Source organism: Carcharodon carcharias, chromosome 18, assembly GCF_017639515.1.
Source record: "Carcharodon carcharias isolate sCarCar2 chromosome 18, sCarCar2.pri, whole genome shotgun sequence".
Lineage (NCBI taxonomy): Eukaryota > Metazoa > Chordata > Chondrichthyes > Lamniformes > Lamnidae > Carcharodon > Carcharodon carcharias.
In genome coordinates this window covers 30596392-30620905 of record NC_054484.1, presented here as the reverse complement: position 1 = coordinate 30620905, position 24514 = coordinate 30596392, and the positions used below count along the sequence as shown (strand labels likewise).

Below are 24514 nucleotides of genomic sequence, written 5' to 3'. Positions count from 1 at the left end.
TGCTCAATTGTAGCCCCCAGGATGTTGATGGTGAAGGATTCACTGATTGTACTGCCATTGAATGTCAAGGGAGGATGGTTAGTTTTTAGGTGGCTATTGCCTGACACTTGTGCAGCATGAATGTTACTTCCACTTGTCAGCCCAAGTCTGAGTATTGTCCAAGTCTTGCTGCATGTGAGCATGGACTGTTTCATTACTTGAGGATAGAAACAGGTCTGAACACTGCAATCATCAGCAAATATCCCCACTGCTGACCTTATGTTGGAGGGAAGGTCATTGATGAAGCAGCTGAAGATGATTGGGTGAAGGACATTACCCATGAGGAACTCATGCAGTGAAGTTCTAGGGCTTAGATGATTGGGTTTGGCAGGAAGAATAGAGGAGCTGCATATTCTTTAAATGGAAAAAGACTGCAGAAAGTTGCAGTACAGAGGGTTTTGGGGGTTCTTATGCATGAATCACAAAAAGTTCAACAGGTAATAGGGAAGACAAATATAATGTTGGCCTTTATTTCAAAGGGAATGGAGTATAAAAATAGGAAAGCCTTGCTAAAACTATACAAGGCATTAGTTAGACCACACCTAGAATACTGTGAACAGTTTTGGTCCACGTATCTAAGGAAAGACGTACTGGCATTGGAGGCAGTCCAGAAAAGGTTCACTAGGTTGATCCCGGGGATTTTCTTATGAGGAGAGGTTGAGTAGGTTGGGGCTGTGCCCGTTGGAGTTTAGAAGAATGAGAGGTGATCTTCCTGAAACATATAGGCCTGCTTGGCGTGCGGGGCCTGCGTAAAATGTCGCGCGGTGATGTTGGCCGTGCGTCCCGATGTCACCGTGCATCATTCTGATCTTCCATTCGGCAGGCGTGCACCGGAGTCGGCTGTGCGCCTGCCAAACTGTCAAAGGCCTGTTAAGGCCATTAATTATATAATTAACCCTATTGAGGAAGCTGACTGTCCAGCCTTTAGGTTGTTGGGTAGGCGAAGAGCCCAGGCGGCCTTTGCATTTCTCACAAAACCTCATCCACGGGTAGGCTGAGATTTCAAAAATGTTTTATTAATTTAATATAAATTTTCATGAAAATTCATAAACATGTCCCAGCTCATGTGACACTGTCACATGAAGGGACATGTCTGAATAATTTTATTTTTTCTTCTTTTCAATGTGTCGTTATGAAGTTAATCTCCCCAAGGCAGCTCCGTGCGCGAAAGAGGGAAGGCCCCTTCTGCCCACCGCCCGCATAGGTAGCGCTGAGCACTACTGGGTGCATGTTATGGTGGGTGGGCCTTAATTGGCTACGCGCCCGCCTGTGCCCGCTCCTGACTGGCTTGCCCGATGGGGAGAAAATTCTCCTCATAAGATTATCTTAGAGGGCTTGACAGGATAGATACTAAGAGTTTGTTTCCCCTTGTGGGAGAGTCTAGAACCATAAGACCATAAGACATAGGAGCAGAAATTAGGCCATTCGGCCCATTGAGTCTGCTCCACCATTCAATCATGACTGATAAGTTTCTCAACCCCATTCTCCCACTTTCTCCCCGTAACATTTGATCCCCTTACCAATCAAGAACCTATCTATCTCGGTGTTAAATACACTCAATGATCTGGCCTCCACAGCCTTCTGTGGCAATGAATTCCATGACCAGAGGGTGTTATCTCAGAGTAAGGGGTCACTCATTCAAGACAGAGATGAGGAGGAATTTCTCCTCTCAGAGGGTAGTGAATCTGTGGAATTCTTTACCCCAGAGGGCTGTAGAGGATGGGTCATTAAGTATATTCAAGGCTGAGATCGACAGATTTTTAATCAGTAACAGAATCAAGGGTTACGGGGAAATGGCAGGAAAGCGGAGTTGAGGATTTTCAAATCAGCCATGATCTCAGGAAATGGCGGAGCAGACTCCGATGGGCTGAATGGTCTACTTCTACTCCTCCGTCTTATGGTCGAACCACAACCATCTTCCTTTGTACTAGGTATGACTCCAGCTAGCAGAGAATTTTCCCCCTTATTTCCATTGACTTCAAATTATAACAACTGCGCTCATTTTTTTTCAGACAACAGTCGATAGTAACGATTCCGCTTTTGTCAGTTTCCGCTCCTCCATGCCCGTCGTTTGTTTCTTTCCCACTGTCCCACTACCATCCCTTTTTGCCTTGCACCATATCCGTGTTGTCATTTAAACACCCCTGCCTTCCAACTCTATCACTGTTTGTTCTTTCCTCCCCTCACCCTTTTCCCTACCTCTGCACTTGCATAAAATTTGTTTGACCTCTGTATTTTTCCAGTCTTATGAAAGGTCATCAACTTGAAACTTTGGGTGGAATCTTAACAGCTTTGAAATTTTTCTGCCGCTGAGACCAAAAGCAGATTCTGCTCCTGCTGGTGTGGGCTGGCAGTGTGACATTGCGATCACATGGGAGGTGACAAATTAAGAGGTTGGCTCTGCATTTGACATCCAATTAAGGACAGTGGGTGGGTTCCCAAGGCACGGGGCACAATTTGTGAGGATGAAGCTCTGGTCAGCAGCTACGCTGAGAGCAGTGGTCATTGCTGAGGAAGGTAAGAGTTCCTATTATCACTAACTCTATGGTTCTTGCACCTATAATTTACCTGAAAATTTGCTACTCTATATCTTTTCCATGTGCAGGGTTGTTTGGATGGCAGGGGTTCCTGCCACTTCACTGAAAAAGTCGATGGAATGCATGTCAGCAGCTCTGCAGCCATTTAATGGCACCTAAATTGACAGGAGTCAGGTCGTCTGCCCCTCACTTGGGAGGAAGTCCTGCCTCAGGGAGCTGCGGTTGAATCTGATTGGTCTGCAGCTCAGTACTCACCACTCCTAGTGGTGCTGCTGGGACTACAGGCGGTCCCCAGATTCTAAGTGTGGGAAGCCCAAGGCAAAGAAGTGTCACAGTGGGGCATGAAGGGAGGCCCTAAGGCCAGGGGTGGAGGGAGCATCAGTGGTGCAGATGTTAGGAGACCCCGATCAGGAAAGGGGGCCAGTGGCCCACCCAAAGTTCAAACAGCCTTACCAGCCAGGCTTCCACCTCCACTGATCCCAAACCACATTTTAAAAAAAAAAGTTCTTCATGGGATGGGGGCATCACTGGCTAGGCCAGCATTTATTGCCCACCTCTGATTGCCCATCCCTGATTGCCCTGGCTCAGAAGGCATTTAAGATTGCTGTGGGTCAGACCAGGTAAGGACAGCGGATTTGCTTCCCGCTGTTGTGGTGGGGTAGCTGTTGCTGCATTAACCCTGCCTCAGGCAAGATTGCTGTAAGGCAGGAACACATCAGTTGGTCGATCTGACACGTAAATTCCCAAGTTTCCGCAGGACCAGGAAAATTCTACCCAAAGTGTCTTTCACTGTTAGGATTCTAATATGTCAGCAACTGCAGCTGTCTAATCCTCAGTGTCTATCAGTACCCTTTGCTATGATGTCAGTATATTGTAGCATGTTCCATCTAGCTATAAAAGTATGCGCAGTCACAGGACACAAAGCACTGTAAGCCAGGAGTGAATTGACAGGATTACAGAAAGATTTGTCACTTGAGAAGAGCTAAAGTTTACAGCTAAATATTCCTGTATTATTTATTCCAATAACTTCATTTTAGAAACGTAGTGGAAAATCTACTTACCACAATATTTTGCTTTCATTTATTTTAAGTCTGAGCAATTCTAACTCATTTCTTAGTGGATGTGAGCCTATAACACAAAATTACCGAAGTTTGGCACCAAGCCAATAACTTTGCTCGTAGTGTATTATCTGGAGCATTAATTACACAATTACCTGCTCACTGAGGGAAAGCAGGAAGTTCATACTTTTATTTAAATGTTCGAACAGGGTATTGAAAATAACAAAGGTACCTTTTGTTGTAACAATGTCAATAAAACCAGAGCTAGATTATTTTGATATCAGATTTGCATGATTGAATCAAATATTATTATGCCACCAAGCTGGGCTTGATGCTATCCAATGGCCTGTGCTACATTGTGTTTGCAGGATGAATTGGACTGAGCTGTGATGTTCTCCACAGCTAAATAATCTGTCAACACTTGTTATCGAGAATTGCATATGAAAAATGGTTGCTTTGGTGATGTATCAGACGGCTGCCAACACTTGTACTAGGTGGAAAAAAACACGTTTGAGATGCATTTCAGTTCCTCTGCATCACGACAATGTAATTAAATGAGTCTTACGTGACAAAACTCTATTCATGTTGCCTCAGCGCAATAGAACAAATGATCTCAAAATGTTCTTTTCAACTGAATTCCATTTCCGCAAAAAAATGCATCACTTCAATTAGAAGTAAATTGACTGTGTTAATAAGATGGTAATTATGCCTGGTGGAAATACTAGTCTTTGTTTGCATGGAAACCTTTCACCTGTGCCAGAAATTGCTGGGAAGACCAGCCATTAGAATATTGTATTAACATCACATGTCATCATTCATTCAGAAAAAAATCCATAAAATTTGCTAAGTGGAAGTCGTATGCCATGATCCTCAGCAAATTGCTGGATTTTTTGCAATGCTCCATTGTTAGACTTACTGAAGCCAATAAAAATTTGTTCTTGCCATAAATTTAATGGAGAGTATGGAATTGATGCGGTTAGGACAATAGTACAAATGATTCCTACTGCAGCCATTGAAGGCTGATAGTTAATGTCATAGAGGATCCTGGTAAGGAAGTGATATTATAGTCCTCACATGACACTCATCCTTGTTGGTCAGTTTCAATCAGCAGATAGTAAATAATTCACAGACACAGCTTTTACCCTTTTTAACTGTTTTGGTGGTTTATATGTGCCAGCCTTGCTATCTGCACTCCTGTTCTGCCAGAAGCCAAACATTTTCAGAATGTAAAGGGACGCACATTGAAATGCAAATTAGATAGATTTATTTCAGAAAATAACATTTTAGGATACAGTATGTGAGAACTTTGAGACAAAACACGTGGTAAGTATAAGAAACTCGGGAGGAAAGAAATGACTTTGATCTCAATGCTCTTCACCACTGGGGGTTTCCCCCATGCCATTTTTGAGTCAATTGCCTGCCATAGTAGTCTAACTGAAGAGATTGATTGCTATGATTAGTTAGCAATTCCACTATTTTGTACCTACCAGGTAGAAGATGAACAAGTTGGACCTTGGTCCTCTTTTCTTTTAGCAATTTTAATGCTTCTATGAAAGCAGTGCATAGCATTCCTACTGGGTATGTCATTATTCCTTATAGGATAGACAGAGCTGCTGATTCTATACTTTACAGATCAAGAATTTTTGTACATTTTGTATACCTACTCATGGAACGTCCCCTTTTACAACTGGTTCTTTTTAATTTCTTTCTTTCTTTTCATTTCCTGTCTTTATGTTCTCTCTCCCTAAGGGTGGAATTTAAATGAATGCTCCCCTGGGAGTGGCCTGGGAGGTGGAACAGCCATATAATGGGGTAGGATGGCACGGGATGGAGAGCCTGTTGCCTCCCTGACTCCCCCAGTTAAATCCAGGACGGAAAGGGTCAAAAACAGCCTTCCTGCCCAGAGGCCAATTTAAACCCCTTTCAAGGACCTCGACCTGACGCTGGTGGTATTCAAACAGTGGCAGGTTAGAGCCCAGACATGTGAGGAAATGTCAGGTAAACCCCGACAGACATGCCTGCAGCTTAGTTGGGAGTTGGAGGAGGGGAATCACTCCTTCTTGGGCACCCTGTGCCCAACAGAGGGACCCACCACCATGGGCAAGTGAGGGGTCCACAGAAAGCCACCTCCCTTCCCTCTATAGCAACCGCCTCGCCCCTCACCAGGGTCTCCCTGATTGATGATCCCACCCCCAACTGGCCTGTGTCCCAGGGCTCCAGTGACCTCAGATTGGCTGGTAGTTCTCAGAGGTAGAACATCTGCCCAGCAGGAAAACGTGATGTGGGTAAATCCCCCTGAAGGAGCCGGGAATCCTGATGGCAGCCAGTAGGCTGCCTGATTGGGATTTACTCCTGACTGGACTCCTGGAAATGGCTGCGGCCAGTCACCACTGGCCTTTCAATCGATTGACAGGCTCACTGCCACGCCATTAAAACCGCCCAGAATCTTCTGTAATGGAAACTATTAGATTGATTATGGAAACTTTCTTATTTGTAAAATGGCAGTGGGATTATTAGTGAAATCATTCCAGTAGAACGTAGCGAGTAAAACACTAAGGATGATAGGCAGGGTTATGTCTGTACAGAATAATTGATTACCTAAGGAATGCTGAGCTGTTCAGAATTTTAAAACTGGTCATCCTTAATTGAAGAAAGAATGTTTCTTTTTGGTCATGTTAAAGGGAGGAAAATAATTATTATTTCTGTTGTTAGGTATATTCCTACAGATCAAAGCAGTACAAATCCAAATGCTTTTTAAGATAACATATTAACCTAGAAATTATTGTCAGTGATACATATTGGGAGAACAAATATTGAACATATTTATATCATCTATCTCATAGTTCAAATGCAACTAAGCCTGATATCTGCCTATGTGGGTGGAACTAGTTACACTTAGATTATAACAAAGTAAAAGCAAAATACGGCGGACGCTGGAAATCTGAAACAAAAACAGAAAATGCTAGAAAAACTCAGCAGGTCTGACAGCTTCTGTGGAGAGAAAAACAGAATTAATGTTTCGGGATTCGAAATGTTAACTCTGTTTTTCTCTCGACGGATGCTGTTAGATCTGCTGAGCTTTCCAGCATTTTCTGTTTTTGTTTTACACTTAGATTATATTGCATTTACCCTGGCCTATTGCACTTCACGGTGGATTGTCCATTTGCCCTACATCAAAAAGTCATATCAGAGAGATTTCCTGGGAAATTCCATCCTTTATGCCTGTTAAAGGACTCACTATAAGTCGTGTCAGCTATCAGCTGGAATGATTTCCCATGGCACCTCTGAAAACCTTTACTTGACCAAGTTAACTTGGAGGGGACAGGATACTGGAGGAGATCAAGTACCTTGTGTAGAGATTAAGGCTCTTTGTGGAGGCAAAGATGGAAGAAAGGTAATTTTTTTTCCCCCTTAAGTCCCATGGTCCCCCAGTTGAACATGTATCTTTCAAGGGCAATCTGAACAGACCTGGGTAGACACTGACAACCTACCATAGCTATCCAATGACTAGTCCAGGATTTGAGCTAGAGTCTCCATCTATTGCGAGGGCAGAAGGGGGTTCCACAGTAGCACAGTTGTACTGGTGGTGTGGAGCCCAGAAATTTCAGGACCAGATTTTTTATGAGGCTTTAACTTTCCTTATTTTATTGAGTAATGTCAGGGTCAGAGTGCTCAGGGCTGCTTTGGTTTTTCCTCTCTTCCCCCATCGACTTTGACTTTCCATTTCGATCTGTATTATACGTGAAATATAGGAAGAGTATTGTGAGAGGGCAGATGGATGGGCCCACCAGAAGCAACGTTGGCGTTGAACAGACCTGCTCCAATCCAGCCCACCCCACAGTCATAATGCACTGTGGGCGGGCTGAATCGGGGCAGTGTGGGATTTCCGCCCCTCACTAGGGTGGAAGACCAGCCCTGGGAGCTGTTGACTAATTGGATCCATCAGTTCCAGTAGCACCAAGAGTGCATTAGTGGACCCCGCTGGGACTGCAAGCAGGCCCATGAATAAGAGCTATGGATCCCAGAGCAAGGTCTTGGGCAGGGCAGGTTTGGGGAGTTTCAGGAGGGTGGTGGGGGCGTACATATGGGTGGGGTGGCATGTTTTATGGAGCAGGGGGATAGACAGAAAGAAGGGGTACTATCTTAGGGGGCTGGCCCCAAGCTTCAAAGGGCATCCCCTGAAGATAATGCTCCCCCATCCTTTCTGCCCTTTGAAAACGTTTTTTTTTAAAGACACTTCCCACTCCTGCCCGATTGCCCACACCAACCATTTTATGGCATGGGCAGTGTGTTATTAGGATCAGTTGGCTTGTAGCAAGCCCAATTGACCCTTGAATATTTATTTAAATATGGTGGGCACGCTGCCAATTTTGGTGCCCGACTATCCTCCCATATTATGGTGGTGAGCTCAGGGATGGGCAGCAAGGTGGTGGTGTTGGCACCTGCCCAATTTTACATGTGCCCTCTCACCAGAAGCATGCACAGTGGGAGCATGAAAGATGGAGCCCATGGTTTCCCATTATTCTGTTTTTGGTCAGACTTGCTATCCTTCATGAAACACTCAACCGTTGCACATACTTTAAGGCGATGCCAAGTCTTTTACATTACATCATCTAACAGACGGTTAAAGAGAATTCTTATCAGCTGCACTCAAACTGTATCAAACATAGGAGCTGTACTTGGCATACTTGCAGCCTACATTATATTCTGCAGATGAGTACTGTGGTCTTATGTTATTTCTTTGAATGTTGAATTTTCCTTGTAGTGTTATGATCCCCAATTCCATCATTCCCATCTCCATTTCTGCGCCAGCAATTTTCATTGGTACAGGATAAGACTGTGGATAGCAAGCCCACATCCTGCACTCTTGACCTGGCCGATTCCATTGCAGGGGTAAGGATCTCAACCACTGCCGCCCCATAATTTTTGTGGAGCCTGGTCATCTTCATGAGGACTCCTCAGAGGAGTGGTGAACCATAGACTTGATTTGGAAACCTTTTGAAAGGTACATTTAAAAGCTCTTATCCATGCCCCCTCATTTTTTGCCATGTCCCCTCAATGCACTCATATTCCCTCATATCTCCCTTTCCCCCTCCATGCCCCCATGCCACTTCCATATGCCTTCCATCAGCCCATGCCTCTTCCATGCCCACTCATGCAGTATGCAATGAACCAGTAAACTTTACAATGACAATAGCAAGTCTTGAAATGCTCATGAAACAACACCCAATCAGAAATCGACTTTGAAAAAGAACTGCTGCAATTACAACCATATAAAAGTGTCATTCAGATATTTCCATTCATAGTTTCAATAACAGAAGCTTTACCCTACTTCACACCTCTTAATATTTTCTAAATAAACATACAAGCATTGAAAACAAGAGATCAAAGAGAAAAAAAACTTATCTCATAAATATGTCAATCAATCAAAGTTAACAACCCACTTCAGCCTGTAAACAGACCACTGTTGTGCTGATTCCATTAGTCATTTTTGGGGTTCAGCCAAGCATTCATAATGAAGCCATCTGGAGAAACAGATGTCTGGCCAGCTGTTTCCATTGATTTCCTGTGTGGGTTCCTACCACAGTGCCATCTACTATGATGGGGCCCCACGCCCAAAATCTGGGCTTCTTAAGACTTAACACTTTCTGGTAAGCCTACTGGGAATAGGTGCTTGAATTTCTACTGCTTAAAAAATTAAAATTTATCTAAGCTGTTGGAAAATGCACATTTTTCAATGTAAAATGAAGGCAGGGTGTGTCTCAGATGTTAACAGAATTTTTTTTTTCCTTACAACTTCTATACATGGGTATCATGCTCTTAAATCATATCTTTTCAACTATGAATATAGGCATTAATCACCAGAAACAGCTGTGATGAGAACATAAACTGCTATTAACAGTCAAAAGTAAATAATATATCATAGTTTCAATTCAGTGCTAAGCAGATATTAATGCTGCAAAGCCAAGCAATGAGTTTGAGTCAATGCTATTTCAACAATCCCATTGGATACAAGAGACAGAACCTGGGAAATGTAAATGTCACATTGTAAAAGTAGAGGATTATCTTTGAGGCTGAGGCACATTAAGCTAATGCAAGAAAGCTCTGCATTATATCTGTTCTAACCCATGCATGTCACTAAATGTATTTGATGCTGCTGTCCCTGAATGGAAACATCTTTAATAGAATTTGGCACCAAATATATTTGTTCATAAGATAGAAAATAGAAATACAAAGGAAATTTCCAATGTGATACTAGGATTTTTTGCATTACACTTGGACAACAAACTCACAATGGTGTTTACATGAAGTGTTTAAATCTGAAATTACATTTAAAAAAAATTTAAACTAAGTTTAAATGGAGGAAATTTGAAATATGTAAGACCCATTTTATAGTCATGATAATCGTGAAAGGAGAAGAAGGTGGCTCTGTGTGGTGGTAATGCCCCTTTTGAAAATTTGTGCCATTAGGAATTTAGATCATGAGAGATTGCTTTTATTTTATTTTTTATTTCTGAATTTTTTTGATTATCCTAACATATGAAAAAACTTTTTAAAAAGCATCAACAATAAAACAGATCTTTTTAAGCTTTTCAAAAATTTTTTTAAAAACAATTTGAAATCCGCTTAGTAGCAATGTACCACAGCGTGTACTTTCTTTCACTGCTCTTGAAAGTAATCCCACAAAATTGCTGGTGGTGCAAGCTGAAAACAAACAGTTACAGCAACAGGACTTCTGGGGTCTTAATGAACAACGGGATACACAGTGTTTCATCTTAATCAATGAGATTTAAGATTTGAGAAATAAACAGAGGAATGGCTGAGAAGGGAGTGCATTACAGTGGGTGAATTCAATGTTGAGTAATGTATAGAGGGCGCAATAAAGAGAAGGAACAAATGGTTTGGGAATGAAGAGACATAAAGAAAATGTAAGAAAATAATTTAAAATTAAAATTTTACATTTTTAAAATCTTTTAAAACAATTCACAACTTGAATGAATGAGATGCCATACTTGTTACAGTCCCCAAAGTGGCCAATAAGTTTTAAAGGGAATTGAATTTCCAGTGACCAACTCCAATGATCAGCCAAAAAAGTTTAATGTTTTAAGACTTTTACTATAACAAACAAACCAAAATCAATATTGATTAAACATCATTTAGTAGGTAACTAATACACTAAACTACAGAAAAGATAACCCCTGCCCTTAACTTCCTAATATGACCTAAACCTCCATGCCACATTTATTCCTCACACTGCACTCTCCAGAGAGTTGTAGGGTGGAATCTTCTGCTCTCGCTGGTGGTGAGCTTGGAGGTGGGACGGGCATGTAAATAGGCGGGGTGGTGGTGTACCTGAATCTGTTGCTTTTCCACCTCCACCAGAATTAAGTTCTGGGCTGGAAGATCCATAATCAACCTCCTCTACTAGCTGCCAGTTGAGATCCTTAAGTGGCCAATTAATGACCATATAAGGGCTTCATCTTGCCACTGTTGGGATTAACCCAGTTTTTATGCTTGGCCTAAATAGCCAAGTGGTTATGGTACTGGGCTTGTAACCCCAAGATCAAGAGTTCAAATCTCACAATGGCAAACTATGGAACAATGTGACTTCATCTGAAGCAGATGGAAACAGGTTTGTACTTGAAAGAGTATCAAGAGTAGCTTGGCCTAAATAGCCAAGTGGTTATGGTACTGGGCTTGTAACCCCAAGATCAAGAGTTCAAATCTCACAATGGCAAACTATGGAACAATGTGACTTCATCTGAAGCAGATGGAAACAGGTTTGTACTCGAAAGAGTATCAAGAGTTCAAATCTCACAATGGCAAACTATGAAATAATGTAACTTCATCTGAATAGGAACAGATGGAAACGTGTTTGTACTCAAAAGAGTTACAAGTGGGCTTGTCTCCATGCATCATGTATGACTGTTGAACATGTGCCTTGTCACCTGGGTCAGGGGGAGCGTGGAAAGTGGTGGGGTTCCTCAATCAATGGCAATCAGTGCCTGAATGAGGGACTGGATAACAGGAAGGGGAAGCCCACTGAGAGCCATCCCCTTTCATCATGGGACCCACCATGGGAGTTTCAGTGGCCCAGCCAAAAGTCCATTGACTTTCGGCAGGACCGGACTATTCCGGCTGGGGTACAAAAGCCCATATATCTTATGCACAGTCAGTGAACATTATCAGAGACTGCTTTTGAAAATGATCAGGGAATTTGTCAACCATTTTATTTCCTCTTCAGGTAAGTATTGCTTTGAACTTTTCCTTTTTTAAAAATTTGTTATGAGTTAACTTTCCTGTTTTAGACTCTTGGCACAATTCAGCCTTGCGCTCCAAAATATTATTTAAATCGGGTTTCCAACTGGTTCCACTGACTTCATCTTCATTGCTGGGCTTCAAAAGTGTTTTTTTTTTTGCCTTCAGAATGGCTACAGTTTAAATGTGAAACAAAAGCAGCAAGTGCTGGAAAAACTCAGCTGGCCTGGCAGTATCTGTGGAGAGAGAAACAGAGTTAATGTTTCGAGTGCAATATGGCGGCTCTTCAGCTTTTACTACATTTTGAATGTTTTTAAAAAATTTCCTTTTGTCCTTAAAATAAATATTTGCTGTTAGAATAGGCCTGGACTATCACTGATGCCTCAGATTCTGCCTGACAAACTGCATGACCTCACAGGCAGCCATTTCAACTGGTATTTTGCATTTCTCCAACTCTCCCTGCCCCAAATCTATGTTTCAAGGTTACCTTGGTTACCTCTCTGCTTCTGCTCTCTTACCTGAGAGCAGAAATTGGTGTGGCCATTGGCCCTTACCCCGGCAGTTTGGCACACTCTAGGTCATGAGTGCTGAGCATCCTGGGCACTGGTCCCTTCTTGGGCCTACAGTCTTGGCCTCACACTGGTTGGTCTGTACTTGCCCCACTAGTTTGTGATTCACTAAGTTTAATGGAGAAAAGGCAACACAACAGAAGTCAGATCTTCAGTACTGTGCCTCCAATTGCTCACTTAAACCCATGGTATAATTTATGTAGCCATGCAGGTATTGACGGGATAACAGTTTACGTAAGCAAGATCGACAAATTAGTTCAATTGGTTGAATTGTCATTGATGTGACAACTTCAACTTTATATTTTCGGAAGTTTTGGAAATGGTAGGAGGGGTGGTGGCAGTGGAGCAGGGGTGGAGGAAACACAAGAAATAATGGAATCATAAAATTGTTACAGCTTCAAAGGAAGCTATTCGTATCATTTTGGCTGTGTCAGCTTTCTGAAAGAGCAACTCAGCCATTTCCGCTCCCCCATCTTTTGCCAGAAACCCTGCAATTATTTTCTCTTCAGATAATTATCTATGTCCCTTTTGAAGGCCAGAATTGAGTCCGCCTCTGCCACACTCATAATGGCAATTTAAATTTGTTATTGTCGACCTCTTAAAATGTCAAATATAAAATTACATCACACCAGAAAATACAATCCTAGAAAACACTAAGTGAAGTTTCTCACATCACCTGCACCTTGTTAAAAAGTCTTGTTACAGATAGGAGGGGGGTTAATTTAAACAGCATTAATTCCTCCTCTCAGAGCCCTTGGTTTTGGCGCGATCCAATTTTCTATTAATAATCCCACAGAAAACTCGAGATAGGATAAACTCAAAGGGTTAGTTTATTTGCACACAGCCAAAATGCGAAAGAGGTTTCGCAATGTCTCCCTTGTATTCAGATAGTAAAGAGAGGGATAGAAGAAAGAAAGATTTACAGTACAGAGACCACAGAGAAAATAACTATTGTTTCAAGTGAGTTCCAGAGTGCAGAGTCAAAGTTCAATAAGGTATTTCTTCACAGAGGTCGGTGTGTTGAAAACTGATGCTGGATAATTCACTTTTCTGGTGGTGTTGACTTCACACAATGAGATAGGCATGCAGAGGTGAATCAGTCTTGTAGCTGATGGTACAGACTTCCAGCAGAAGCAGGGTAGATGGGGACAGGTGTCCAACCTGGGCCAGAGCTCCTTCAATGTGGCCTACTCATCACACGTTAAACAGCAGGCTGATCTATGCAGTTCAGCAAGGCAATATTACTTGTTCCACAAGCCAGAGATCCATGTCATATGACTCCCAGCTCCCCATCATCTTTGACATAGGGTGTGTATCCATCATCTGGATTCCAATGACTGGTAAATATCTCAGCCATTAGGAATTGAAAGGCAGGTTGCAGGGCCTTTGTCTTGGCAAATAATCCATCTCCTTCTGGTAGCTTGTGTTATTAAACGCAGATGCCTTTGTATAACTCTCTTTGAAGTTGGGCTGTACAGTCCACAGGGGGTTATTAGTGGCTCCTCAGAGACAACGAGGTGTGGGTTTTCCTAAAACTGTCAAGTGGCATCTTTTGTTCTGGGGTCACAGACAGAGACAGTTTCAGCTATTTTACAGGCCTTTGTTCAGTTTTCAAATTTTAGAAATAGTAATGCACATATCTATATATATTTTATAAAATATATACAGTGTGAGATCTTCATCCCTCACAGTCAATTTAAATAATATTAAGATTATTATTTTGGAGATAGGAGAACATGATATTAAATACCTTAAACTTCTCCAAAACAAGATTTGCTTTAAGGGGGAAAAGACTCCTGTCTAGGATTAACTTATTAACTTTGGGCTGCATTTTATGGGGCCCCACAGGTCGTGTCTCTGGTAGGGGGCATGTAAAATAGGGTGGGTGCCTGTCCTACCAGCTTTCCACCCACCCCGGAACTCACCTCCATCTGTTTCAGATGAAGTTAAGTTGTTTCATAGTTTGCCATTGTGGGATTTGAACTCTTGATCTTGGGGTATATAAACCCAGTACCATAACCACTTGGCTATTTAGGCCAAGCTCTCACCTCTATGACACGAGGGTTGAGTAGTCACTGAAATTGGCAGCCCGCCCACCATATTAAATAAGTAATCAAGGGTCAATTAAGCTTTTTAAAAAGTCAATTGACTCTGAGAATACTCTGCTCACGCCACAAACCGTTTGCTGTGGTCAGCCAGGTGGGAATGGGCAGCCCAATTTTTTAAAAATGGAACCTTGAAAGGATTGGAAGGAAGGGGGAGTGGTGGGGGGATGCCCTTTGTGGATCCGTGGGATGGCCCCCCCATGTTGATTCCTCCCCACTTTCTTCCTAATCCCTCCCAACCTTAAATCCAATCCTGCCCACCAATATCCTTCCCCTGTTCCCCTCTCTGACCAGCCTGGCCAAGAACCTAGAATTACTGACTTTGGGGAGCCTTAGGCCTTCTCCATCGGCAGAATTTTCTGCCTGTTGGGCGGGCGGGCCTGACCCAATCTCCGGCGGGTGGGGAGCCGTTCCCCGCCGGAGAAGCGGGCCCTGCCGCCATTTTACGTGGGCGTGCCAATTAAGGCCCGCCCAGCGTGACGTCCGGCTAGCGCTTCCCCAAATGCAAAATCCCAAATCGTACTCCCCAAATGCAAGAGTGCGCTCTTTTGCACATGCGCACAAAAGAGCTCATATCTCCCTGAGGCTAGGTGCTGCCTCAGGGAGATTGCTTCCACTTTTAAAAAGATTAAAAATAGACAAAAAAATTCCCTAACATGTCCCCCTCATGTGACAATGTTCAATGTGAGATGGGACATGTTCATAAATTACAGTAAAACTTTCTTGAAAATTTTAAAACCCTACATGAAACCTCATCCCGCCGGTGGATGAGGTTTCATATTTTCTCTAGTTACCATCGGGGCTTCTGGCCTGCCCGCCAACCTTCAGGTAGGACAGGCAGGTCCTTTAATTGTTTGTTTGATCCTGTCAATGGCCTCAATTGGCCATTGACAGGTCGGTGGGCCCGCAGCTGATTTTGCTGTGCCCCCGCCTTCATGAAAATTTAAATAGGGCAGGGTTAAGTAGAGGGTTCCGCCCGACATCATCCTGCATCATTTTATGCATCGGCAAGCGGGCCCTGCCCCCTGCTCGCTGACGGCAAAATTCTGCCCCATCTTTTCTTTCAATGCTGGCAACAGCCACTAATGCACCCTTGGCATTGCCTGGACTGATAGAACAGTAGTCAATTAGACTGGCTGACAACTCCAGAGAGCAGAACTTCCTCCCCAGTGTGGCATTTAATAACAGAAACCTCATCCCGCCCTTGGAAGAGGTTTCATCAAAAATGCAAAGTCCACCTGAAGACTCCCCTGTCTGCCAACCGTAAGGTTGGATGGACCATGAAAACCCGTGGACAATTGGAACTTTAACAACTTTAATTGTCATCTTAGTTATCAGCGGACACGCTTTCAACACTCACAAATGCCCTCCGATCGAAATATCGCACAAGCACGGGATGATGTCAGGATGCTTGCCCGAAGTTACCTCGCACGATTTTGTGTGCTCGACCTAAAAATTCTGCCCTTGGTCTTGAGTTCCCACGTGCAACGAAGGAAAGAAGCATAGTCAAGCATAGTGATTACACCTTGCTCATCATACTTTCCAAACTTGTGAAGTAAAAGTTACAATTTTATTCCTAATCAAACAGTTTCTCATTTTCGTCAGATTTTCAGATTTCTATCTTTTATTGGGTTGAGTTTGTTAAATTGGCACTCTTTTTGTCTTGGTATATTTTACAACTACCCCCCCGGGGCAGTTAATCTGCACTTTGCTTTTTTTATAAAAAGGGACTCAGTAGGTGGGTTTCTGTGATGTGGTAGCCAATTACAGACAGGATAGCAGCCAAAACAAAACTCCCCAAAATGCTTCACAAAATAAATGATTAAAGAAAGGTTCAGGTTTGGGTAGTGTCAATGGAGTTGTCACTGGGTATAAACCATTGCATGGGATTGTTTATTAATCATTCGAGATCATTTGGAGTCTCCCTTTAAGACAATGTAGTGATATCTTTTGCATAAAATTGATAATGTAGCTTTTTATAGTAACAGGGCTTTTCTGAAGTTAGAGTAATAGTATTTGGTGGGTAATGTAGTGTTCATGTTACCATTTATCTAGCCAACACTAATAATCATCCTGGAAGTACTTCGTACCTTACCAGAGGTGAAAACATATAGGGTCAGATCTTACCCTCCCAGTGTGGGGCAAATCCATGTCAGATGGAGGGCAAGAGAGGTGGGAGGGGGTACCTAAATAAAAGATTCCTGACCCCATTCCTGTCCTCTGCTATTTTCAAGGGTGTGGGCTAAGGGTGCAGGTCATGATCCAGCACTCATGCAATCAAGACACCAGTGGCTCCATTGTGGGGGTGATGATTTCAGACCCCCACAATTTTCATGGCTTCAGAAGGCTTCTAAAGGTGGTTTGGTTCAGGCCAGGTCAGAGCGGTCATGAACAACAGGAGAAGCCTGCTCTGGAGTTTTGAACCTTTTGGCAGTTGAGTTTAAAAGGTGTTGCATGTCAGAATTAGATGCTATATGATAGCTTAAGTATGTTTTTAATGCAGAGATTGATGATAAGACGTTGCTCTTAAAAGCTAAGTGACCATTAAATTGACCAGCACTGTGGAAGTGTTCAGATGCATTTGCATACTTCATGAAGTGGATAAAGTGCTCTTCTGCATTGAACAGTATTGAGATTCATATTTTAATATGTCAGTTGGACTCTGTGATTTGATATTTACATTGATTGACAGTCCATCCACCTGCTGAGACTTTGAAATAGCTGACTAGGGTGGCTGATGACTTTGATTGACAGCCCAGTCATCTTTTGAGCCCATTTCAAAGGTTTTAATTAATTGGAGGTTTTATTGACACAGTTGTGCAATGGAATCTCATTATGCATGCTTGGCTGAGTCCCAAACCCCACTAATGGATTCAACTCAGCAGGGGTTGTTGATACCACTGTCAAGGGGACTGGAGGCTTTGTTGTGATAGTTTTTTGAGCTCCTAAGAGGATTATGATCCCTTGAAGTGATCTCTTGATTGGCTGTTTATTTATTTTGACAATTTTATAACCACTTCATATGATTATGGCTTTTTCATGTGGAATTTGAATGGTTTGATTGACTATTTTATGAGCTCCTAGTAGAATTAGGGTTTTTTGAACTGGACTTTGAATAACTCTTTGTTCATTTTGGCAGTTCAATGAGCATCTCAAAGACATCCCTAGGGCTCATGAATTTTGTTCATAGTGGATACTGGGTGAGTGGGAATGGGGAGTCATGGGAGGGATGCTTGTGATGTTTGGTGGGAGCATGGAGTATGGACGGACCACAGGGAACATGGGGGCAGGGAATGTGGGTGGGGTGCGAGGGGATTGGGGTTATGAGGGATGGGTGGGGGCACAAAAGGGATGAGGGGTGAGGCGCCTAACTCATATACAGAACTGGGCCAATGTCCAAGTGAACAGAGGTAGGCCTGCTGGACAGGAAATGGGATCATGATGTTGGAAACCTCCCAACTCATGATTCCCACCTTAAAGGGGAACAGATGACCCATTGCCTTTGCCTGTAGACATCCTTCAGCTCTATCAGGGTATAAAAAAAAATTAACATGCTATGGTAGAATTTAATTTTGAGAACTTTTTAACTGCAGCTATGAAGTGCTTTCTAGAACCTGAAGTCCAGTGTGTGTTTCTGTTAGTATTTTGGAAAAGGGTGGTTGGGAGAATTTTTGTCTATTATTTTTTCACATATCTTGGCACCGGCTGTGAGTAATGAGAATGGCACAGGAAGGAAATAAGGGTATGGTTTCATTAAACTGCTGTTGAAGCAAAACCTGTTGATTGGCAATAATGCAAGTACTTTCTTATTCTTACATATCCACAATGAAGGCAGGAATCAGACTGCTACAATTTCACAAATGGTGCAGCAGCAAGTTCAAGAATCTGATCTTGTCACAACAAATTGGACATTGATACTACAGAATGTTTTATTTCGTTCTACTCACAATGTACTAAATATCAAATCTAATAAAGCCACATTCTAATTAAGAGCAATTTTTTTATTTTCCAAGCTCAGTTTTATGACACAAACATCCTGATCACAAAGTTTTAAATTGCATTTTCCTCAACTTAGGAAGATATGTTTTCTTAAGCTCTGTGACATGCCATAGAAGCCATTTGAAAGAAAATCCTTGGCACGTAGGAATTATACCGTAACAAATACACGTGCTGCAGGACGAGAATTGAGTATGGACTAGTAGAGAGTAAAACACTTCTTTCGGTCAACTGGCCTCAAGTTCTGGCTACAGTGTATACTGTGTGTGCAAGTAGATTTTTTCAACGTGATTAGACCTTTTAGATTTTGAAGGAAGTGTTGCTTAGATACATTCAGAACTTGAATTAGTTATCAGCAGTAGTGTTGACTCTGGCTCTTGGCAGTGCAGGGAGCCTGAGTAAATCTCATGGGCATATCATGTTGAAGTATCGTGTCCTCAGGTCCATTTGAACTGATGGTTGTGATCAGGTAAGAACTATTGAATTGTCAATAGGAATAATTGATTGGCCTGTTAATAGAAGGTGAGAAAGACTGATGTATCACCTTACTCCAAAGATTACAGCTGCTTTTTCTATGAGCTTTTGCTCCATCAGCTGTGTGACAGAACAAAAACAAAAACAGAATTACCTGGAAAAACTCAGCAGGTCTGGCAGCATCGGCGGAGAAGAAAAGAGTTGACGTTTCGAGTCCTCATGACCCTTCGACAGAACTTGAGTTCGAGTCCAAGAAAGAGTTGAAATATAAGCTGGTTTAAGGTGTGTGTGTGGGGGGCGGAGAGAGAGAGAGAGAGAGAGAGGTGGAGGGGGGCGGTGTCGTTGTAGGGACAAACAAGCAGTGATAGAAGCAGATCATCAAAAGATGTCAACAACAATGGTACAAAAGAACACATAGGTGTTAAAGTTAAAGTTGGTGATATTATCCAAACGAATGTGCTAATTAAGAATGGATGGTAGGGCACTCAAGGTATAGCTCTAGTGGGGGTGTTTTTTTTAAATTTTTTTTTTAAAAATAATGGAAATAGGTGGGAAAAGGAAAGTCTTTATAATTTATTGGAAAAAAAAAGGGGGAAACAGAAAGGGGGTGGGGGTGGGGGAGGGAGCTCACGACCTAAAGTTGTTGAATTCAATATTCAGTCCGGAAGGCTGTAAAGTGCCTAGTCGGAAGATGAGGTGTTGTTCCTCCAGTTTGCGTTGGGCTTCACTGGAACAATGCAGCAAGCCAAGGACAGACATGTGGGCAAGAGAGCAGGGTGGAGTGTTAAAATGGCAAGCGACAGGGAGGTTTGGGTCATTCTTGCGGACAGACCGCAGGTGTTCTGCAAAGCGGTCGCCCAGTTTACGTTTGGTCTCTCCAATGTAGAGGAGACCACGTTGGGAGCAACGAATGCAGTAGACTAAGTTGGGGGAAATGCAAGTGAAATGCTGCTTCACTTGAAAGGAGTGTTTGGGTCCTTGGACGGTGAGGAGAGAGGAATTGAAGGGGCAGGTGTTGCATCTTTTGCGTGGGCATGGGGTGGTGCCATAGGAGGGGGTTGAGGAGTAGGGGGTGATGGAGGAGTGAGTTTATTTACTTAACAAGCAACACCGTTAATTCATTTAATTGCATTTAAATATTATTTCAATAAACCTTTTGTATTGCTCTGATGTTAGCTGGATATTATTCAAGGGCAAATCCTGAAATAAGTCAAGTCAAACCAAACATGGAGATTTTCAACCTTTGCCAAAATGGTCATGAAGCGTGTAGGATGTCTGTAGCGCTCACCTAAAGATACAATCGAGGGACTCAAATCATTTTCAGGTTCAAGCCTCATCTGACTTCAGTCAGCAAGTTTGGATGTGAAATAGGTGCTCCACTGTAGCTTGCCCATCATTGAAGACTGAAAATTAACTAGATTATCTAGTAGGTCAGGCCTGTTGGTGGCTGGGAAGGATGCAACTGCTGTTTCCCGGATGGTAAAGGGTACGAGAACAGGCTGGCAGTAGAGCAGAAGATTTTTGCATCTTCTGGGAATAGGGAGAAGCATGAATATTTCTCCTGGTCCCACAAATAACATTTAAAATAAAATACCAGCAAGCTTTCCATGAGCAGCCTGCAGCCGACCTTTTAAGGACGGCTGGTTAGATCACTCAACATCCGGTATAACTGGGCCTAGTCTGCCCCCTGAGGTGAAAGTTACTGAAAAATGATAAGCTTCAGCACTTTGACATAAAGCTTTGCTTGGTATTGTCCATGTATTCAAATTTTCAATTAAGGGGATGTTATTTTGAAAATTTGAGATGTCGCTTGGATCAGAATAACACTTCTTTTGACCAGGTGTGCATCTAACTAGGTTTTACTTTGTAATCACAATTTAAGCTTATTAACCTGTTACCAGGTATGAAGGCAACTGTTGTCTCTGTTGCTTTGTAGTGGAGGTATTACATTTAAGCATTTGCGAAACTACATTAATGGGGATGGATAGTATCGGTTGCAGTACATTACAGCAATTAAGCTGACATACTTAGTGCAGTTCATTTTCTGAAGGCTGGCCTAAAGCAAACTATTGCATCGTCTGTTCCAAGCAGCATCTCAAATTATAACAGCCATCACTGTAATATGATACAATGAAAAAATCCATCCCTTTAATGTTACTTTCCTTCAGTGGGATGGATTGAACTGAGAAAGCACAGTCAAAGGGGACTCTTTGTGGACCATAAGGCAATACATCTAAGCAAAGGAAAGTTTGCAGAAAAATAATCTGGTGGAAGGGAACACCCTAAACAGACCAGTTAAAAGACTGATATCTCACACAACTCTGGGACTTTCATTTTCCTCTGGTAACTCACTGTGTAATGTGTTCATGCAAAATTTTTGAGTGCAGTATTTTAATACAGCAGTTAGCCCACTGAAAACGTGCACCCAGTTTCATTTGTATTCTCCCTCCCCTGCACAAGGATAGGTTTATGACGAGGGTTTAACTTTTCTCAATAGACATTGATTTTTATTAATTTCCCATGGCCCATTTTTGGAGGTAAGAAAGACTCAGGGTGCTGATTTTAACAGCCTGCGCTAGTAGCGCTGGCATTTTGACAAGGGGCCTTCAGAAGGGTGATGCAGCTGCCCACCTGAAGTATCCAGCAGTCTCTATAAAGTATTTAAATCAGGGTCATTCAGTGTCCATAGAATCCAGTACCATGTTCACTGGAAAAAGCGGAAGTAGTGCTAAATGTTGGACTCATCAAGCACTACTAGGTGGTACAGGCATGAAATGGCATTTGGGAGAGCTATTTAGAGGACCATTGACCAGAAATCACACAGTCATTGGAATCTGAACCTACATGCAAGTCACTTTTGATCTTGGAGATCACCATATTCCTGCTTTTGCTCAGCTTCAACATCTCCAAAATGCTGAGGGAAGTACTGCACAGAATAGGCTTCCACAGCCTTAGGCCTGGATTTTCATCCTCAAGGCAGGCAGGGAGAGTTGGGGAAAATTCCTGGTTCTGCCCACCTGCCTTGGGACAAAATGCCCGCAAAGGCGGATGCAAGTTGGAGTCAGGCCAGTTGACCCCGGAGGAAGCGTGGAGGCAGCCACAGGGACTGCCGGGTGACGGGGAAGGCTGTTTAAAAGATCCGTCTTGGTGCCATGGGACTTTGGGAAAAAAAACATACACAGGCCCTCCAGCCCTCACCCCTCACCCCTCACAGCCCCTTCACTCTCCAAACATTCTCCATGCTTCATTCATGCCACTTCATGCCCTCCAACTAGCCTTCCCCCAGGCCCCTCATGCCCCCTATGCCAAGCCCTGCCCTTCCATCTAGCCCCATGTTCCCTCATGCTCTCTATGCCAGGCTCTGGCACTTTCATGCCCATTGACCCATGATAGACTTTCTATAACCAATGGACACTACATTATAAAATGGGACATCTTTTTCTATGGAAAAAAAATTCTGGACAGCAAGCAAATATAAATGTCAATCATCCAGGCTCTTGAAGTTTCAAAAACCACAAACACTTGAAACCATTTAGTTATGTCCACAAACATTGTGAAATTGACGGCAGAGATCAGAGGGCCTGAGCTGTCAATCAAGCAATGTTTCTACTGAGGAGCAGGTGTTCTATTATTGTAATAGATGCCTGGGCTCTCAGCCAGACCTCATTATGTACGCTTGTTGAAAATAGAAAGCTCAGAGGGGAAGTGAAAGAAGAGATACCAGAAGCAAAGAGGGAGTATGGGAAGGGACCAGCAGCTAACATAAAAGGAAGCAAAAATCTGTCTGAAGGCACTTTATTTACTAAAAAGGTGGTAAAAGGAGGAATATGGCTGATTAGGGACCAAGAAGGGGATTTATGCATGGACTCAGAGGGCATGGCTGAATACTTTAAAATAATTTTTTTCTGTGGTAAAGGCAGATGCAAAATCTAGTGAAAGAGGAGGTAGTTGAGATACTGGGTGGGCTTAAAATTGTTAAAATGGAGATATTAGAAAGGCTGGCTGTACTTTAAAGTTGATAAGTCACCAGAGCTGGATAGAATGCATCTGAGGATACTGAAGGAAGGGGAGAAATTGCAGAGGCACTGACTACAATCTTCCAATCCTCCTTAAATACATGGGGTAGTATCACTGGACTGGAGAATTATAAATGTAAAACCTTGTTCAAAAAAGGATGTGAGGATAAGGCCAGCAACTACAGGCCAGTCAGTTTAACTTTAGTGGTGGGAAAGCTTTTAGAAATGATAATCCAAGAAAAAATTAACAAGTTACTTGGACAAATGTGAATTAATCAAGGAAAACCAGCAGAGATTTGTTAAAGGCAAACCATGTTTAACTAACTTGATTGCGTTTTTTGATGAGGTAACAGAGAAGGTTGATGAGGCTGATGCAGTTATGTAGTGTACATGGACTTTCAAAAGGCATTTGCCGATAGCCATTTATGTAGCACTTTATCAAAATTAAAACCCATGGAATAAGAGGAACAGTAGCAGAATGGATGTGAAGTTGGCTGAGAGATAGGAAACAGTGAATAATTGTTTTTTAGACTGGTGGGAGCTATAGCATGGGATTTGCTAGGGGTCGGTATTGGGACCATCTTGATATATATATTAATGACTTTGACGTGCAGAGGACAGTTTCAAAATTTGCGCGTAACATTAAACTTGGAAGTATTGTGAACTGTGAGGAGGATAATGACAGACTTCAAGAGGATATAGACAGGCTGGTGGAATGGGCAGACAAGTGGCATATGAAATTTAATGCAGAGAAGTGTGAAGTAATACATTTTGGTGGGATGATTGAGGAGAGGCAAAACAAAATAAAGGATACAATTATAAAGAGGATGAAGGAACAAAAAAACCTATCTATGCACAGAAGGTGACACGGCTTTTTGAGAAATTGGCTAATAAGCCATATGGGATCCTGGGCTTTATAAGTAGAGGCATAGAGTCCAAAAGCAAGGAAGTTATGGTGAGCCTTTATTAAACACTCCTCAACTGAAGTATTGTATCCAATTCTAGGCACCACATTAAGAAGGATGTGAAGGCATTAGCGGTTGTGCAGAAAAGATATTTGAGAAAGTTTCCAGGGATGAGGAGTTTTAGTTACATGGATTAATTGGAGAAGCTGGGGTTGTTCTCCTTAGAGAAGAGATGGTTGAGAGGAGATTTGAGAGAGATGTTCATAGTTACGAGCGGTTTGAACTGAGTAGAGAGGGAGATGCTGTTCCCATTTGCGGAAGAGTTGAGAACCAGAGGACACCAATTTAAAGCAGATGACAAAAAAAACACAAAAGCAACATGAGAAAAATCTTTTTACCTGGTGGTTAGGGATTTTTAATGCACTACCTGTGTGTATGGTGGAGGCAGATTCAACTGTGGCTTTCAAAAGGGAATTGGATAATTTAGCTGAGGAGAAAAATTTGCAGGGCTATGGGGAAAGTGGGACTAGCTGAGTTACTCTTGCAGAAATGGGCT

At 42.5% G+C, this 24514-nt stretch overlaps 1 protein-coding gene across 6 annotated transcripts in view; it reads left to right on the top strand.

The window, feature by feature from the left end:
- The window catches only part of eva1c (eva-1 homolog C (C. elegans)), a 142379-nt gene that overhangs the window by 27595 nt on the left and 90270 nt on the right, over positions 1-24514 (top strand). Inside the window, exon 1 of one of the 6 annotated variants that reach the window (XM_041211775.1) lies at positions 2483-2556. The exons of the other annotated variants lie outside the window; for them this stretch is intronic. Coding sequence (XP_041067709.1) covers positions 2505-2556 — 52 coding nt within the window. The 5' untranslated portion in view covers positions 2483-2504. Of the gene's footprint in view, positions 1-2482; positions 2557-24514 lie in introns of those variants that run through there. 6 annotated transcript variants of the gene reach the window in all.